General features: G+C 50.3%; 1 protein-coding gene across 7 annotated transcripts in view; it reads left to right on the forward strand.

The window, feature by feature from the left end:
- LOC115155557 (band 4.1-like protein 5) overlaps positions 1 to 19,985 on the forward strand; it is a 47,837-nt gene that overhangs the window by 24,550 nt on the left and 3,302 nt on the right. For 6 of the 7 annotated variants that reach the window (XM_029702263.1, XM_029702265.1, XM_029702268.1 and 3 more), the window contains exons 12-21: positions 4,898 to 5,067; positions 6,559 to 6,665; positions 6,752 to 6,770; positions 7,641 to 7,677; positions 7,983 to 8,110; positions 15,290 to 15,450; positions 15,813 to 15,898; positions 17,088 to 17,216; positions 17,695 to 17,759; positions 18,496 to 18,615. In XM_029702263.1, coding sequence (XP_029558123.1) covers positions 4,898 to 5,067; positions 6,559 to 6,665; positions 6,752 to 6,770; positions 7,641 to 7,677; positions 7,983 to 8,110; positions 15,290 to 15,450; positions 15,813 to 15,898; positions 17,088 to 17,216; positions 17,695 to 17,759; positions 18,496 to 18,615 — 1,022 coding nt within the window. The remainder of the gene's footprint in view (positions 1 to 4,897; positions 5,068 to 6,558; positions 6,666 to 6,751; positions 6,771 to 7,640; positions 7,678 to 7,982; positions 8,111 to 15,289; positions 15,451 to 15,812; positions 15,899 to 17,087; positions 17,217 to 17,694; positions 17,760 to 18,495; positions 18,616 to 19,985) is intronic. The other variant, XM_029702267.1, reaches the window with a different exon arrangement.

Consider the following 19,985-nt stretch of genomic DNA (forward strand, 5'->3'; position numbering starts at 1 on the left):
CGGGCGGGCAGGGAGGGAGGGAGACTGGGCGGGCGGGCAGGGAGGGAGGGAGACTGGGCGGGCAGGGAGGGAGACTGGGCGGGCAGGGAGGGAGGGAGACTGGGCGGGCGGGCAGGGAGGGAGACTGGGCGGGCGGGCAGGGAGGGAGACTGGGCGGGCGGGCAGGGAGGGAGGGAGACTGGGCGGGCGGGCAGGGAGGGAGGGAGACTGGGCGGGCGGGCAGGGAGGGAGGGAGACTGGGCGGGCGGGCAGGGAGGGAGGGAGACTGGGCGGGCGGGCAGGGAGGGAGGGAGACTGGGCGGGCGGGCAGGGAGGGAGGGAGTGAGACTGGGCGGGCGGGCAGGCAGGGAGGGAGGGAGACTGGGCGGGCGGGCAGGCAGGGAGGGAGGGAGACTGGACGGGCAGGCAGGGAGGGAGACTGGGCGGGCGGGGAGGGAGGGAGACTGGGCGGGCGGGCGGGGAGGGAGGGAGACTGGGCGGGGAGGGAGACTGGGCGGGCGTGCGGGCAGGGAGGGAGGGAGACTGGGCGGGCGGGCAGGGAGGGAGACTGGGCGGGCGGGCGGGGCAGGCAAGGAGGGAGGGAGACTGGGCGGGCAGGCAGGGAGGGAGGGAGACTGGGCGGGCGGGCGGGCAGGCAGGGAGGGAGGGAGACCGGGCGGGCAGGCAGGGAGGGAGGGAGACTGGGCGGGCGGGCGGGCAGGCAGGGAGGGAGGAAGACTGGGCGGGCGGGGCGGGCAGGCAGGGAGGGAGGGAGACTGGGCGGGCGGGCAGGGAGGGAGGGAGATTGGGCGGGCGGGCAGGGAGGGAGGGAGATTGGGCGGGCGGGCAGGGAGGGAGGGAGATTGGGCGGGCGGGCAGGGAGGGAGGGAGACTGGGCGGGCGGGCAGGGAGGGAGGGAGATTGGGCGGGCGGGCAGGGAGGGAGGGAGATTGGGCGGGCGGGCAGGGAGGGAGGGAGATTGGGCGGGCGGGCAGGGAGGGAGGGAGATTGGGCGGGCGGGCAGGGAGGGAGGGAGATTGGGCGGGCGGGCAGGGAGGGAGGGAGATTGGGCGGGCGGGCAGGGAGGGAGGGAGACTGGGCGGGCGGGCAGGGAGGGAGGGAGGTTGGGCGGGCGGGCAGGGAGGGAGGGAGATTGGGCGGGCGGGCAGGGAGGGAGGGAGATTGGGCGGGCGGGCAGGGAGGGAGGGAGATTGGGCGGGCGGGCAGGGAGGGAGGGAGATTGGGCGGGCAGGGAGGGAGACTGGGCGGGCAGGGAGGGAGGGAGGGAGGGAGACTGGGCGGGCAGGGAGGGAGGGAGGGAGGGAGACTGGGCGGGCAGGGAGGGAGGGAGGGAGACTGGGCGGGCGGGGCAGGGAGGGAGGGAGGGAGGGAGACTGGGCGGGCAGGGAGGGAGGGAGGGAGACTGGGAGGGCGGGGAGGGAGGGAGGGAGACTGGGCGGGAGGGCGGGCAGGGAGGGAGGGAGACTGGGCGGGAGGGCGGGCAGGGAGGGAGGGAGACTGGGCGGGCGGGCGGGCAGGGAGGGAGGGAGACTGGGCGGGCGGGCAGGGAGGGAGGGAGACTGGGCGGGCAGGGAGGGAGACTGGGCGGGCAGGGAGGGAGACTGGGCGGGCGGGCAGGGAGGGAGGGAGACTGGGCGGGCGGGCAGGGAGGGAGGGAGACTGGGCGGGCGGGCAGGGAGGGAGGGAGACTGGGCGGGCGGGCAGGGAGGGAGGACTGGGCGGGCGGGCAGGGAGGGAGGGAGGGAGACTGGGCGGGCGGGCAGGGAGGGAGGGAGGGAGACTGGGCGGGCGGGCAGGGAGGGAGGGAGACTGGGCGGGCGGGCAGGGAGGGAGGGAGACTGGGCGGGCGGGCAGGGAGGGAGGGAGGGAGGCTGGGCGGGCAGGGGGGGAGGGAGGGAGGAGACTGGGCGGGGCAGGGAGGGAGGGAGGGAGGGAGACTGGGCGGGCAGGGAGGGAGGGAGGGAGGGAGACTGGGCGGGCAGGGGGGCAGGGAGGGAGGGAGACTGGGCGGGCGGGCAGGGAGGAGGGAGGGAGACTGGGCGGGCGGGCAGGGAGGGAGGAGTGAGGGAGGGAGACTGGGCGGGCGGGCAGGGGAGGGAGGGAGTGAGGGAGGGAGACTGGGCGGGAGGGAGTGAGGGAGGGAGACTGGGCGGGAGGGAGGGAGTGAGGGAGACTGGGCGGGAGGGCGGGCAGGGAGGGAGGGAGACTGGGCGGGCGGGCAGGGAGGGAGGGAGGGAGACTGGGCGGGCAGGGAGGGAGGGAGGGAGGGGAGACTGGGCGGGCGGGCAGGGAGGGAGGAGACTGGGCGGGCGGGCAGGGAGGGAGGGAGGGAGACTGGGCGGGCGGGCAGGGAGGGAGGGAGTGAGGGAGGGAGACTGGGCGGGAGGGAGGGAGTGAGGGAGGGAGACTGGGCGGGAGGGCGGGCAGGGAGGGAGGGAGACTGGGCGGGAGGGCGGGCAGGGAGGGAGGGAGACTGGGCGGGCAGGGAGGGAGGGAGGGAGACTGGGCGGGAGGGAGGGCGGGCAGGGAGGGAGGGAGACTGGGCGGGCGGGCAGGGAGGGAGGGAGGGAGACTGGGCGTGCGGGCGGGCAGGGAGGGACGGAGAGAGACTGGGCGGGCGGGCAGGGAGGGAGGGAGACGGGGCAGGGAGACTGGGAGACGAGGGAGGGAGACTGGGAGACGAGGGAGGGAGACTGGGAGACGAGGGAGGGAGACTGGGAGACGAGGCAGGGAGGGAGACTGGGAGACGGGGCAGGGAGGGAGACTGGGAGACGGGGCAGGGAGGGAGGGAGACGGGGCAGGGAGGGAGGTAGACGGAGTCAGGGAGTGAGACTGGGCAGGCAGGGAGACCAGACATATAGTTGTGTAATGGGATGGAGTAGACCAGGGATTGGCAACAGGAATTATGTTAAGAATGAGTTTAATTTAGGACGTCTGTCCCTAAGTATTCCCACAAAATAAATAAAATGGACTTGATTGTGTCTCAATGTAATCGAGGTATATAATGATTTCATTTTCAAATACAATCTCTTTTTGGGCTTAGTTGTGGTCAATTTGCAGTGTACAAATTATTCTCATTATTTTCCGGCCCCCCACCATTCGCTCTGACTAAAATTGGCCTGCGGCTGAACCTAGTTGCCTAACCCCTGGAGTAGACTAATTAAAGTCATGATTTATGAAGCTACTCTGGACTGTTGCTCAGCCAGTCTGACAGGTGACCACTCGGAATCTGGCCAGGGTCTTGACTTTGGGACTTTTTACTAATCATGTGTGGGGGGGGTGTCTGTGTGTATATGGGGGGGTCTGTGTGTGCACACTCAAAGGTATTCTGCTTGTCCTCTCCTGATGTCTTTGTTGAAGTCTTAATCCTGCCTAGGGTTGAAATCCCGGTTGGTTGTTCCCGGAATAGGAGAGAATAAGCAGGAAATCTGGAATTCTCAAACCAGCATTTCTGAAAAACGAGGGAATTTATTGAAAGTTCCCCGAATTTTTCTACCCTAATCCTACATGTGAATGTGTGGTATTCTCTTTGTACCCTGTACTCTGTTCTTGTGTCCGAATTAATGAAGCACTGTTAGCTGAACACTGGACAGAAGGACAGAACACTGCTGAGAAAGTTGCTACACTGGCATCACCGAATAGGACACGAGAAGGGATTTAATTTGCCTCATCGAGGTCTGATGGAAAATTGCAATAATGAGCAAGTTAATGAAAGGAAGCAGCCTCTTCTTGCGTGCGGGCGCTCACTCTCTCAAACTCTGTCTGTGCTTGGCTATAATTTGAGCTAGGAAACTGGGGTATAGGATTGTTGTACACTACCAGTCAAAAGTTTTAGAACACCTGCTCATTCAAAGGTTTTTCTTTATTTTTACTGTTTTCTACATTGTAGAATAATAGTGAAGACATCAAAACTATGAAATAACATATATGGAATCATGTTGTAACCAAAAAAGTGTTAAACAAATCGAAATATATTTGAGATTATTCAAATATTCACCCTTTGCCTTGATGACAGCTTTGCACACTTTGCACACTGCTTTTCCAACCGTCTTGAAGGAGTTCCCACATATGCTGAGCACTTGTTGGCTGCTTTTCCTTCACTTTGCGGTCCAACTCATCCCCAACCATCTAGTAAGAAGAAAAACCCTTGAATGAGTAGGTGTTCTAAAACTTTTGACTGGTAGTGTATATTTTCATCTGAATTTTAAGAGAAATATACACTAACCACCTTTCTAATATTGAGTTACACCCTCCCTTTTGCCCTCAGAACAGCCTCAATTCGTTGGGGAATGGACTCTACAAGGTGTCGAAAGCTGACTCCAATGCTTCCCACAGTTGTGTCAAGTTGGCTAGGGGTTCTTTGAGTGATGGACCATTCTTGAAACATGCGGGCAACTGTTGAGTGTGAAAAACCCAGCAGCGTTGCAGTTCTTGACACAAATTGGTGCGCCTGGCACCTACTACCATACCCCGTTCAAAACCACTTAAATCCTTTGTCTTGGCCATTCACCCTCTGAATGGCACACATACACAATCCATGTCTCAAGGCATAAAAATCCTTCTTTAATCTGTCTCCTCCCCTTCATCTACACTGACTGATTGAAGTGGATTTAACAAGTGACATCAATAAGGGATCATAGCTTTCACCTGGTCAGTCTGTGTCATGGATGTTCCTAATGTTTCCTACACTCAGTATATTACATTGTACTAAGTCTTAACTGGTTTAATTAGCATGTCTCTGGATCCATAATAACCAATTAGATCATGTCTCTGGCCTAGTTTCCAAAAACGTCCTAACCACTTTTTAGTCATTGTACTGTTTCATGTATATGTGTTCCCTCTCTGTCCCCTGTTCTTTATAATACAGGTGATGTTCTTGTCTCTCTCTCCGTCTCAGGGTAAAGAGCAGCAGCATACCTTTGTGTTCCGTATGGACCACCCCAAGGCCTGTAAACACCTGTGGAAGTGTGCTGTGGAACACCATGCTTTCTTCCGGCTCCGCGGCCCAGTCCAGAAGGGCTCAGCACGCTCCGGGTTCATCCGCATGGGGTCACGCTTCCGCTACAGGTGGCTATTGAGCAGCATGTGTACACTACACTCTGCATAGTATATCATATCATGTCAGTCTGATATGGTTGATGACAGTACTGCTACACTTAATAACACTACATTATTCACTCCACTCTGCACAAGTCTCTACACAATGCCCCTATACAATTCAATCCCCAGTTCATTATTGTAATGCTTTTTAAAACTCAAAAAATGTGCACATTAGACAAATCCACAGATTCTAATTTTAATAGGATTTAACTGACCATGTGCTCACATTAAGCTAACTGTGCCTAATGAAACTCGTTAGAACTTTCAACTTGTCCCGTTGTATAAAAATAGCTTGTCTTGCTGCAGTGTAAACAACAGACAGCTAAAACAGCAGCTTCGGGCTCTCTTTGGGTCCTTGTTGTTTAAAGCTGGTGTGTTTCTGGTTGGATGACCACAGAGTTCAGCAGGGGTCAGTCCCGTGTCACAACACCTTGTCGGGGGGGTTGAGCATTGAAGGCCACCCTGGGGGTATGAGGGGGAGCTGGGGGTGAAGGATGGGAGGAGATACGGTACACTGCACCCTCCACGTGTCTTTTTCCTCTGAAGTAGCCCAGCAGTGGCTACTATACTCAAGTTCTTGGCTATATTCCATAGGGCCAGGCGTGTTTCCATCCTGACCGTGTGGCGGACTAGTAAAACCTCAACCGTTACGAGATTAAGGAATCTCGTTACCTTTTGTGTTTTAATGTGATCTTCTTCTTTTCATTCTGGCTGAAGTGTCTCCTCCACAAACTTAACTCCAATTACCCCCTCTTGTTCTCCTTGAAATTACCCCCTCTTGTTCTCCTTGAAACTACCCCCTCTTGTTCTCCTTGAAACTACCCCCTCTTGTTCTCCTTGAAACGACCCCCTCTTGTTCTCCTTGAAACGACCCCCTCTTGTTCTCCTTGAAACGACCCCCTCTTGTTCTCCTTGAAACGACCCCCTCTTGTTCTCCTTGAAAATACCCCCTCTTGTTCTCCTTGAAACGACCCCCTCTTGTTCTCCTTGAAACGACCACATTTGCATATTTTCCAAGGCTTGTCTGTTTGAATACAAGCTTTCCCTCCAGCCCAGATCTAGCTAAGCATTTTCTATATGTTCAAGTCATTTGCAAAACGGTTTCCCAGTGTTGGTCCTGAGCCCCAAAAGTTCCAGTCAGTATGTGAATCAGTCCTGGTGGTCTGATTGCCAGGGAGGCCCTCCCTCTCCCTGCCTGTGTTCAGGCTTCACTGGGCAAACTCACTGCCTGATTGTCCACTGCCTGGTGGTGGGTTGTTTGGTTTCGCTCTCATTCCCCCTCCTCCTTCCTGTCTGTTGTTTTGGGTTGTATTCACTAGGAACGAAACAAAATCAAAAAGGCCCGAAATGGGGGGGGACTACCTTAACTTGTCCAATAGGAAATGCTTGTTTTCGTTTCCCGTAAGCAAACTGTTTTGCTACATTGTACGCTAATAAATATTACCCTGTTGTTCTCAGTGGGAAGACTGAGTACCAGACCACCAAGGGCAACAAAGCCAGGAGGTCAGCATCGTTTGAGAGGAGGCCCAGCCGCCGTTACTCCAGGAGGACCATGATGAACCGGGGTGCGTGGATACACACACACACACACTGTTTAATATACTCCTTATACATCATGACTCATTTATATGTTCTTTCTCTTATTTCCTAGGAGCCAACAAACTCCAGGAGTAAGTACACCCCCCAAAGTTAAAAAATAAATAAATAGATATTTGAAAATGTTTTTTTAAAGGGAATGTTTTGTTACTATATGTTTGGGATGGGCACTGATCAGTGATTGGCTAATCTCAAGCTGTTGATGTATACATATCTGTTTCCTGTTGTTGTAAGACTCATCTCAGTATGATAAACATGATACACACACACACAGAGAGAGAGACAGACACTATATATATTTTTCCTTCACATTGTTGGGAAAGGGCTTGTAACTAAGCATTTCACGGTAAAGTCTACACGTGTTGTATTCAGCGCATGTGACAAATAAAATGGGATGTGATTTTTTGACTAGATTAATATCAGAGGCCCTCACACAGTAGTACCCTCTGGTTTGTATCCTTCTCCAGGCTTTCTCTCTCCTCTGTGCTGGGAGAGGAGCACACTGGTTATCACACACAGTTCTCTGTCCACACTGCTGTCTGCTGCAAGAACTTCTAGATCTCGCTGTGTTTGTGTGTGTGTGTGTGTGTGTGTGTGTGTGTGTGTGTGTGTGTGTGTGTGTGTGCGCGCGCGCTATGCTCTTTCAGCCGGTGACCTTTTTACATCTCAGCTGCAATAAAGCGTTGTGAATGACTAATGTTAAATGTCACGGAGAGAAGGGGTAATTATAAAACATAGTCAGCCTGACGTTCCCTTCTTACCATTCGTCATGCTCACTGAATCATAATGGTTAAATCATGTGTGTGGATTACTTAGGTAGTTAGCAGTGATGTCATCATGACTGTGGGAGTGATGATGCTCACTTCACATGCATCGCCATAGCGATGTCAAAGGTTAAAAAAACACAATCATGTTCGTTGAGTTCTCTCTCCTCTCTTTACCAGTCACAACAACGGAATGAGCCCCAACAAAGATGCCAAGGTATGTTGCTCTGCTGTCCTTGAACCCTACTGACTCTAGAGACAGTTTCCCAGGCACATATTAAACCTGGTCTTGGACTAGGAAGCACTTTCTATGGAGAATCTCAATTCAACATGCTTTTTTTATTTCAGGACTTGGAAGAATCAGTATTAGGGATGGGCACGGTTATTTTAATATTCAAATAGCCGAACGGACCTAACCGCTGTCTCTCTGTTTCCCCCAGCCCCTCCACATCAGACCTAACCCCTGTCTCTCCCCCAGCCCCTCCACATCAGACCTAACCCCTGTCTCTCTGTTTCCCCCAGCCCCTCCACATCAGAAGCCCCTGGTCCCTGCCGGTGGTCAGCCCTGCATCCTCAGTCTCCACCAGCAGACCTATGGAAATCAAAACCCTCCCCAGGAGTCCTGGCGGTGGCCAATCGGAGAAGAGGAGGTGAGGCGCTCTCTGTTCTAATGTCATAAGGGCATTAAGCTTCCTAATCTGTTCATCCAGCTGGCACTGGGTACTGGGTGGCACTGGGTACTGGGTGGCACTGGGCAGTGCGTACTGGGTGGTGGACACAGAGCTGTCATTGGGCAGTAGGTACTGGGTGGAGGACACAGAGGCTGCATCCCAAATCACACCCTATTTCCTATGTAGTGCATTGCTTTTCATCAGAGCAGTGGGCTATGGAGGGAATAAGGTGCCATTGTGGATGCGCGTAGTGGCTCTGCCTAGTGCCTACTCTGCGACAGCTAGTGACCAGGCAGATGGGGAGACACTTAAATGTGCCTTCCACATTTAACCCAATCCCTTTGAATCAGAGAGGTGTGGGGGGCTGCCTTAATCAACATTCACGTCTTCGGCGCCCGGGGAACAGTGGGTTAACTGCCTTGCTCAGGGGCAGAACGACACATTTTTACCTTGTCAGCTCGGGGATTTGATCCTGCAACTTTTTGGTTACTGGCCCAACCTTCTAACCACTAGGCCCCCTGGGTCGTGTTCATTAAGCACCAAACGGAATAAATTGGACTGAAACAGTGGTGGGATTAACTGGACTTGTTCAATAAGAAACACACATTTTTGTTTTCCGTTGCAAAATATATTGAAGCATTTTCCATGGCGTGCCCTAGTGAACATGACCCTGGCTACATTACACTCACCCTGGAGCTCTCAGGAGGTAGGGTGGTTTGGTGTGTGTGTGTAGAGGTACACTGAGTGACTAGAATGTGAAGGGGATCTGGGGGGTGGTGGTGCATGTTTGACAGTGTGTTACGACACTGAGTAGACGGATAGTGGTTGTAGTCCAGCTACTGCTGCGTTGGTGGTGGCCATTCTAGGAAATACCTCGTCCTTTTCCTCAGCCCCCTCTCTCTTCTCTCCTAAAACTTGATCCCCAGAGGATGACTCTGCAATGAAGGCTGTCTGCCTTTAGAATTCCTGACATATTAAAAATAAACGGTTTCCTGTATTTGGTTGACCTTGAAGCTGTGCTCTTTTAAGATAAATCCCCATTTTTAAGCTCTACCTTTTTGTTCTAGTATGATGTACTGAAACCAAACAGGCCTTTTCATAAGGCAAGGTATGTACCCTCCAAGTTATCTGGAGTTCTGCTTCAACCAATTAAATTATCTTGGCCTGCTGGGTCCTGTGATTCAGGGCTGGGGACTTCCTGTGATTCAGGGCTGGGGACTTCCTGTGATTCAGGGCTGGGGACTTCCTGTGATTCAGGGCTGGGGACAGGGTCCTGTGATTCAGGGCTGGGGACAGGGTCCTGTGATTCAGGGCTGGGTACTGCCTCCTGGGGTAAACAAATCATCTTCATCCATGGTAATGGTTGCTCTCTGCATTGATCCTCCTTCAATACCAACCCAAATACTCAGGTGACCTTTGGCCTCTGTCCCGTTTTCACGACCACCACTTGTTGTGATCTACTAATGCTACTGTGTCCTCCCTCCTCTTTGTTAAATCCTTTTCCCTTATTGGCTCAGTACCTGGCTGAGATTATATCTACCATTTGAGTCCTTATTTCACTTCTCGTTTCCCTCCCTAGCCATGTGAGGAAGAGTAATGATAAACAAACTTGATTATAATGATAATGCAGTACTGTAGGCTAGTTGTTTGATTTGATTAAAGCAGCCACTGAGGATAGATCAAAATGTCAGCCCACAGCCTATAAATGCTTAAATCACACTTGGTGCATATTTCATGGCACTGAGTGAACAAGCTTGAAGGTCTCTGCCAGCTGGTGATTACGATTTAATGAAAGTTTACTATAGGCCAGGAGATCTCTTCAAAACCACTTCACACAGGCCAGGGACGAGATTCTCACGTTGTCATGCGATCAGATCAGGCGGTGGAAAAGAAGATAATGGCACACCATCCTCCCTGGATCTAGGCCTATTCCCCATCAGTGGTGTAGTAGAGGGTTATATGCAGGTACAGTTGAAGTCAGAAGTTTACATACACTTATGTTGGAGTCATTAAAACTCGTTTTTCAACCACTCCACGAATTTCTTGTTAACAAACTATAGTTTTGGCAAGTCGGTTAGGACATCTACTGTGTGCATGACACAAGTCATTTTTCCAACAATTGTTTACAGACAGATTATTTCACTTATAATTCACTGTATCACAATTCTAATGGTTCAGAAGTTGACTGTGCCTTTAAACAGCTCGGAAAATTCCAGAAAATCATGTCATGGCTTTAGAAGCTTCTGATAGGCTAATTGACATCATTTGAGTCAATTGGAGGTGTACCTGGGGATGTATTTCAAGGCCTACCTTCAAACTCAGTGCCTCTTTGCGTGACATCATGGGAAAATCAAAAGAAATCAGCCAAGACCTCAGAAAAAAGTCTGGTCCATCCTTGGGAGCAATTTCCAAACGCCTGAAGGTACCACGTTCATCTGTACAAACAATAGTATGTAAGTATAAACACCATGGGACCACACAGCTGTCATACCGCTCAGGAAGGAGACGCGTTCTGTCTCCTAGAGGTCAGTGGCGGTTCTAGACCATTTCAACTGGGGGGGCCAAGCTAGGGCCAGTTGTACTGTTAGAGGGGCCAGTTACATTAGACGTTATTGTTTTCATATCGTTTTCTTCACTGCATTGCAGGCATTAGCAGGCAAAAGACCATGTTCCGCGTTGCCACTGTCTAATAACGGATGTAAAAAAAGAACGATAGTAAAAATGTATGTAAAAATTATTTCATACTCCACATTTAGGGGGGCCACAAGGGGGTCCAAAATTGTTGTCACAGGGGCACTGGCTCCCCCCATTCCCCCCCCCCCAGAACCGCTAGTGCTAGAGATTAACGTACTTTGGTGCGAAAAGTGCAAATCAATCCCAGAACAAGAAAGGACCTTTGAAGATGCTGGAGGAAACGGGTACAAAAGTATCTATATCCACAGTAAAACAAGTTCTATATCGACATAACCTGAAAGGCCTCTCAGCAAGGAAGAAGCCACTGCTCCAAAACCGCCATAAAAAAGCCAAACTACAGTTTGCAACTGGACATGGGGACAAAGATTGTACTTTTTGGAGAAATGTCCTCTGGTCTGATGAAACAAAAATGGAACTGTTTGGCTATAATGACCATTGTTATGTTTGGAGGAAAAAGGGGGATGCTTGCAAGCTGAACTGTGAAGCGTGGGGGGGCAGTGCAAATAGTCTGGGTAGCCATTTGACTAGATCTTCAGCAGTTTTATATCCTGGGGGGTAGAAGCTGTTTATAGAAGCCTCATGGAAGGGTGTTCCTAATGTTTTGTACACTGTGTAGCTTTTACTCACTGTGCATTAATAGCAGCTGTGACCATAGCACAGTGTTAAGTGGGGAATTCACATGAATAAATGAAGCAAGGATTTGTCTGGACCTCTGGAGTAACACCACCTAATCCTGTGGATGTGACTGCGACACAGACCAGGGCCAGAGCAGAGACTTTAAGGACCAGGATTATGACTGTTTATACTGATAGGAGCCTGACGTCGGACTCACTGAATAGTTTTTCAGGGGGGTTTGGTTTTATTCTTTCCTGTAATTTGATAATCTCTTGCGTTGATTCATGTTGAGATGAGATGATTTGTTTGTGCAGTTACTGGCAATGAACTAGACCTGCTAGACACATTCCTTAGGCTCTTTGCTGACTGCTTAGCTTTCCTGGCTGTACCTCGGAAGATATTGAAGAGGATGTCATTGGTTCCGTTTTCAGTTGTTGAGGATTAACGATGCAGGTGAAGGCCAGTGTTCATTTCCAAGCCCTGAGAAATAGACTTTTACAGAAGCATAGGAGTCGTGTTAAATTGGTCTTTAGGTTGCACTCCTCTCCACCCCAACCCGTGGATGATTCTGCAATGCTAACCTCTTTTCTTTTCCTCTTCTCCTCGCTCCCTCAGTTTACCCTCATTAACCTCCACCAAACACACTCCCAATCACTCCACTTACCAATCATCTGCCTGCCTTCCCACTAACCTAACCAATACATGACAACAACAAGCACATTTATAGCTAGCTAGCCACAGTAGCTTTTTTTAAAAGAATGTTTCATTGATGTTAAGTTGTCCTCCTTGTCTGTCTGATGTGTAATGTTATCTCTTCTTTGACCTCAGTTTCACACTCATCTATACACACCTCATTATCTACCTTCTGTAGAAGTACTGCGAACATCAATGTTAAGATTTCTGATTAGTACACCACTAGCCACTAGCACACACCACTTTTTTAGCAGTCTTTGAAGAGAGGTTAGCCTAGTTGTATGGGTATGGAGTTGCCTGCTTCTTCAGCGGGTTGCAAAGCGAGATATATTACTGGAAACTTTCTAAGTTTACCAGTAAACTACCAGAATTTTGGTCAATTTCAAGGACAGAAACTCATGGACAATATAGACACAGATATAAAAAATGTATACTATATACTCAACAATCTAAATAGTGCTGCTCTTATCATACACATCCCATTGAGTCCCGACAGATTATTTCACTTTCCACGAAGATTACAGTCTACCGATTTTAATCTGTGATTTGAAATGCGGTGCTTGAAATCCACTGATGCAGTTCTGTTAGTCAACCACACTGTAAATAATGTCACGACTATTCATGTCTCTGAGATCATCATGCAGTGATGTCACAACGTCTTAATGCATGTAGTGAATTATATAGACCTTCCATCACTCCATAGGTTATTTTCATCCTTTTCAACAGCAATGGTGACACGTAGTTAGATCTCTCTTTCTCAATGCTGTTGTAATACTATCATGTAAGGGATTGCTAACTTCAGGACATCCCGTTTACCTCTGTCTTGCACTTGGTAGGTACACTGACTTTAGTTTGCAGAAAGAATAGTCACCCACAGCTGATTAGTCACTGAACACCTAATATAGGCAGGTCAAGTCCTTCTCTGTAAGTTCTGCTATATCTCCTCTTCAGTCCTCTCTCTCCTCATCTGCTCTGCCATCCCTCTCTTCCACACACACCTCTTTTTGACTCCTTCCCCCAGACCCACTGTCTTCTCCTCTCCTCCACCCTTCCTGTCCAGGTCTCACCCTTTCACCACCCAATGCTGACCCTCCTTCTCCTGGAGGTGGGTGGGTGGGTGGGTGGGCGGACACCACTGGACCTTCCCCCTGTCCCACCCGTCTCACTAGGACACTAGGCTAATCCTCAACAAGAGACAGACCAGACAGAGCTCTGTGTGTCTCAGTGCTCAGCTGACACCACATTACCTGGACTATTCACTCTCTCTCTCTCTACTCCTGCCCATTCCTCCTCCTCCTCACTCAACCACTGAAACTGCCACGACACCCCCCGCCCCACCTCACCCCGCCCCTACCCAGTCAAACTGTCTGGGTCTGGCAAGATGGTATCGAGGGAGAAACGGTAGAACAAAAACCAGTCTGTAGACAGGAGCCAAGAGGAGAGAGGGAACATGAAGCCACTGGACCACTGTTCTGTTCAATTATAGACAGACTGAAAGACGTATGTCTCTGAAGAATGACTTTATTACCAGGGATATTAGGTGTTCCTCTTGTTCTCACTTCCCCAGTTGTTTTATTTGTTATATTTCATGTTACTGCCAGCTGTCTTTGTGTATTCTCAATCATCCAATGATTTCATTCAACCCACGTTTTTATGATTATTGATTTGTAATCTGTTTTGGTACGTTTTATGGATCTGCACATGTTTCAGTCTTGCCTTAATTGGTGTTACGTTAATGCACAAACTATGAATACAGATAGAAGATTGATTCCTAACAGTGTACTTGCTGGTTAATTTGTATGTAATCTAATAATTCTATATTATTTCTATATATTGACAGTACTCTTACACAGCTCTACCAATGCTGATTTTTAAATGAACTTCCTGTTTACATCATTAAGTCGTGTGAACAGGTTGTCTCAGCATTGTAATTTATTGAGACTTGTGATAATGAACAGAAATAAAGAGCCGAACTCCAGTTGGTGAGTAGACAGTTGTTGTTTATATCGTTTCAGTGTAAAGTGCACTGCACTCAGTCATTTGTATACTTATTTGTTCATTCTATAGAGGCAACAAGTGCTGTTTGGCTGTATTATGGCCAGTGCTGTCACTAGTCCCTGAGGCATAATTATTAGTAGCTGGCAGCATCTTCTTTACTATAAGGGAGGCAGGTGTCTCCTCTGACAACTGAAACCAGTTGTATCAAAGCCTCTTAGGCTGCGTTTACACAGGCAGCCCAATGCTGCTCTTTTGTCCAATAATTGGTCTTTTGACCAGTCACATCAGATCTTTTCACAGTGAATCTTTTTCAGAGCTGATCTGTTTTGCTCAAAAGACTAATTAGTGAAATAAATATCAGAATTGGGCTGCCTGCGTAAACTCAGCCTGTAATCTCACTGCAGTCACAAATGGAATGTGATTCGCTAGCTAGTACACTGCCCCCTCTCTCTACTCCCTCTATCCCCTTCCCTCCCTCTCCAACTCCCTTTCCCTCCCAGTCTCCCTTTCCCTCCCAGTCTCCCTTTCCCTCCCAAACTGTGTGTAAAGAGTTCTCAGACCATAGTTGTTTTCCTTACATGGAGTTTGTATGGATGATGCCAATGTCGTGTTACATGATGTGTGGTGGGTCACGTCTACAGGACTTGAGGCAGTAGGTGGTAATATTTCCCTCAGCTTTCACTGTGTCTTTGTCCTCAGGCTGCAGCCAAGTGTAAGCTACGCCCTGCTGGTCTCACTTCAAGGCCCTCTTTGATGTAGAGAACAAGCTACTTCCTCATTACCATACAGTTACTTGAGCTAACTCGAGGCCTGATAAAGCAGCTGTTGACTTACAAGTGTAATTATGTATATGGTATGTTGATATCAGGATTTGTGGTGCATGGTGCTGCCTCTGAGCCTAACTGTCACAGTGGGGCAAACTCTTCAGCCTTTCTCATCCAGTGTTCACAGGTAAGTCATACTCATGTTGTGACCCTGTTTTTCTGTACCAGGTGACTTGATCAGGGGGGAAAAACCTGGGCCCAGTAACTACCCAGGAGGTTGTTCATTTTGTTGTCAGATTAAATGCTCTGGAAAACTCTGCTTGTATAGCAGTGTCTCCCTCCATGCCTCTATCTATCTGTGTGTGTGTGTGTGTGTGTGTGTGTGTCTCCGCAGCATGGCCCTGCCACTCGAAGCTGATCTGCTGGAGACATGCGTTAATGACGTCATCCATACACCTGTTCCCATGGCAACAGCAGGCCTGTCTGAGGAGGCGGGGCTAAGCATGGCTGCCTCCGCCTCCAGCCTCACAGGGGAGGAGAAAGTCTCTCTTGCCGGTGAGCTTACACACAGTCATGCCAAGGCTGGACTTACTGTACAACACCAGTCATGTCATATGTTTAGTACGTAACCTTAGTAGTAGTACTTGCCTCATTAAAAGTACTCCCCTTGCAGAGGAAGTTGTGTTCGGTAAGGTTGTATAATGTCAGAAAGAAGCACACTGCCTTGCAGATATTCTGCCTACCAAACACAACAAACACAGGATGTTTGTTACAGGAGGCTTGGTACACCAAAGACGGTCACTGGTGTTATTGAACGTGCTGAATAGAACTGTGAAATGTATTCAACAGGTAAATGTTCTGTGTGCTCCACCAGGAGTGTTACTGCTAGTAAAGACCTGTCCGTGTTTCTTCAACAGAGACGGCAGCGCGGCTGAAGCAGCTGGAACTACACAGTCTCTCGCTCCCTGTCCCTTCCAGAGCCAACCTCAACATGAACAACCAGGTCAATGCACTCAGCTGGAAGAGGGGTGGAGAGGGGGAAGGGGGTGGCGAGAGGGGGGTAGGGGGTGGCGAGAGGGGGGTAGGGAGAGAGGGGGGGAAGGGGGGAAGGGGGGAGAGGAGAGAGAAAATGAAAGGGGGATACTCTGCATGCCCAAAAGAGACATGAATACTGTGTACATACACTCAGCCATACACACACCACCCTCTACAGGGAACACACACACACACCACCCTCTACAGGGAACACACACACACCACCCTCTACAGGGAACAAAGCCTGGTTAGTGTCAGTCAGACGAGCAGCGCTGCGTTGTATGGGAAGAGAGGCAGAGGGCTACATGGTCCGTCTCCCTGGTGGGGCAGAGAGCTGCATGGTCCGTCTCCCTGGTGGGGCAGAGAGCTGCATGGTCCGTCTCCCTGGTGGGGCAGAGAGCTGCATGGTCCGTCTCTCTGGGGAAAAAGCAAATTTGTGATGTTTTTTTATTTGATGTGTGCTGAAAGGCAGGGAGCTTGCCAGGAGTGTTGGTTTTAGTTTTACAGGGACCCTAATTGGCTCCATATGCTAAGGAAGACAGTAGGCTACTATGACAGGCTAATTAATGTATGGAGCAATGGCAGACAGGGAGCAACTCAGCAGGCTGGGGGTGGGGAAGAAAGGCTGGGGGTGGGGGAGAAAGGCTGGGGGTGGGGGAAGAAAGGCTGGGGGTGGGGGGAGAAAGGCTGGGGGTGGGGGGAGAAAGGCTGGGGGTGGGGGGAGAAAGGCTGGGGGGGGGGGGAGAAAGGCTGGGGGTGGGGGGAGAAAGGCTGGGGGTGGGGGGAGAAAGGCTGGGGTGTGGGGGAAGAAAGGCTGGGGTGGGGGGAGAAAGGCTGGGGGTGGGGGGAGAAAGGCTGGGGGTGGGGGGAGAAAGGCTGGGGGTGGGGGGAGAAAGGCTGGGGGTGGGGGGAGAAAGGCTGGGGGTGGGGGGAGAAAGGCTGGGGGTGGGGGGAGAAAGGCTGGGGTGTGGGGGAAGAAAGGCTGGGGGTGGGGGGAGAAAGGCTGGGGGTGGGGGAGAAGGGGTGGGGGGAGAAAGGCTGGGGGTGGGGTGGTTTTGTTTATCTTAAAAGAAGGTGGAGGGCAGAGATATTGTAACTACAGCCTTTACAGGAAGATACTGTAGCCGAACGTGTGTGTGTGTTGGTCCCCCCACAAGGAGGATGTGGTGAAGCTCACAGAGAAGTGTCTGAACAGTGTGGGTAGCAGCTCTGTGCCTTCTCCACTTCGCCCCCCAGAGGACCTGAAGAGTAACATCATCAAAGCCCAGGCACAGGCTGCCCTCAAGGTACTGAACACTAGCGTCACAGAGTTTTGCGATACTTCCAGGAACGCTTCAAAGCAGGTTCCACAGACCAAGACGGGGTTGGGAAGTCAATGGGAGAAGTGAGAAATTCTTCCTTAGTAGTTAATTTTAGAACCGATTTACATGTTTCTGCCCATAAGCTTAGCTAGCCACCATCGCCATGACATCGCCTACAAGCGTGATCAGGGATTTCGATTGGAGGAGCAGTTTCTGCCTATCTTCATACTGTACTGTCTGTGCTAGCACTTTGTCGATGGACACCCAGAAATCATCTTGGTGCAACATAGAAATGGTACAGGGATGCTTTGGAATCTTACATGTAGACGAGGAAGTATTGTATAAGTACTGTAAACCTTTGGATAACCAGGAAGTTGGATACAGTGGCAATTTTCTTTTTGAAATACACGCAACCTGGCATATTGATTGTATTATACCTCCACTGATGTTCTGTATGTTATAGAGCTCCCAGGAGGAGCACGTTGTGATGGGGAACAAGAACACCAATGTACAGGAAGCTGCAGCCAGGTGAGTGAGGACACTGAAAGAGTCACTACGGATGTGTTCCTAGTCTCTACCCTTTAGTGTGCAATCTTTCACTTCCCCGCATGCATTCAAAGCATTGGAGGATCACTCTTTATTGTACGGTATTTCATGACAAAGGAAACCTCAATCTTGGAATGTCACCAAGCCTCCCCTGTCTCCATCTCCCTGGAGTCACCCCAACACTCCACAGCCAGCCTAAGCCAATCACAGCCTTCCTCCAAAGCTCATTAACAGTTAGAATATTTATGAGGGTTCTTGGCATCACCCCCTGAATCAACGGCTCATTCCCAGGGGCTGCCCACTTTTCTGTGGGCAGGACTCTTGGGGTTGATTGACAGGAGGGATTCCTGCAGCTGTAGTCAAGTTAACACAAAAGCCAAAATGTGTTCAGGTGATAATTCCTCTGAAAGAAAATCCCCCCTCATTTTTTTTTTTAAAACAAACCTAAACACCACACCTGCATCCCTGCACACACAAAAACAGCAGTTAGCTTCGTTTTGCCCTTCTCCAGTGACCTCTTATGTTGAGCTTCAAACAAAAGTGCACAAGATGAGGGATTGATGTAGTGGTACAGTAGGGCAATAAAAACTGGAGGGAAGCAACAAAGGCGACTCATCGAAAAATCTAAATATGCCTCTACAAACTGGATGTTTAGGCTGAGCTGAGTAGTGGAGGGTGTTGTAGATCTCTCTTACTGTCCACTCTTTGTCATTCCCAGGCTGAAGGTGCGTAGTGGCCGTATGGGCAGCAACTCCTCCCTGTCTCTATCTGGACGTCCCGAGAGACAGGAGTCAAGGGACCTGCTCACTCCCACACTGCTGACCACAGCTGGAGACAGGTGAGACTGGGAAACTGACTACCCATCCCTGTACCTCACACACACAAATAATTGTAAGGTCCCTCAGTCGGGCAGTGAATTTCAGACACAGATTCAACCACAAAGACCAGGGAGGTTTTCCAATGCCTCCAAAGAAGGGCACCTATTGGGAAAGGGGGATACATAGTCAGATGTACAACTGAATGCCTTCAACTGAAATGTCTTCCACATTTAACCCTCTGAATCAGAGAGGGGGGGGGGGTTGCCTTAATCCACATCCACATCTTCAGTGTCTGGGGAACAGTGGGTTAACTGCCTTGCTCAGGGGCAGAACGACAGATTTTTACCTTGTCAACTCGGCGATTCGATCCAGCAAACTTTCAGTTACTGGCCCAACGCTCTAACCACTAGGCTACCTTCCGCCCCATTAGATGGGTAAAAAAAAAGCAGACATTGAATATCCTTTTGAGCATGGTGAAGTTATTAATTACACTTTGGATGGTGTATCAATACACCCAGTTACTACAAAGATACATGCGTCCTTCCTAACTCAGTTGCCGGAGTGGAAGGAAACTGCTCAGGGATTTCACCATGAGGCCAATGGTGACTTTAAAACAATGAGAGTTAATGGCTGTGATAGGACAACTAAGGATGGATCAACAACATTGTAGTTACTCCACAATACTAACCTAATTGATAGTGAAAAGGAAGCCTGTGCAGAATGAAAATATTCCAAAACATGCATCCTGTTTACAAGGCACTAAAGGAATCCTGCTAAAAATGTGGCAAAGCAATTCACTTTTTGTCCTGAATACAAAGTGTTATGTTTGGAGCAAATCCAAAACAACACATTACTGAGTACCACTCTTAATATTTTCAAGCATAGTGCTCGCTGCATCATGTTTTGGGTATGCTTATAAGGACTGGAGTGTTTTTCAGGATGAAAGAGAAACGGAATGAAGCTAATCACAGGCAAAATCACGTCATGAGGAGATATTTTGGCCATATCTCCCAGCCTTGTGTGAGGCTGACAGAGTGTGGAAGGGAGTGGGGCACACCCACGTTAGAGGGGGCCACCTGTCCAGCCATAGGGTACCACGAGGCAGCCTCATGCAGTCAGGACTACAGCTCCATCTGACAGATTCATTTAAGGATATATGTCACTTCTTAGTTTCTAGTCAGCATTGTTAACGAGTGTTCTTTAGTCTACTAGGCTATAGGTTGCGGCACTCAAGACAGTGTTTTTACACAGCTCTCTGCTGCCATCTGGTGGATTATGGGAATCATAGCTCTCTGATACCATCTGATTGAGCATGGGAATCACTCCTGCTAATGTGACATGACTCAATTCTGCCTGGATACATGTCTTTGCATATTAAGCACTTGTGTGT

The sequence above is a fragment of the Salmo trutta genome, chromosome 20, assembly GCF_901001165.1.
Source record: "Salmo trutta chromosome 20, fSalTru1.1, whole genome shotgun sequence".
Lineage (NCBI taxonomy): Eukaryota > Metazoa > Chordata > Actinopteri > Salmoniformes > Salmonidae > Salmo > Salmo trutta.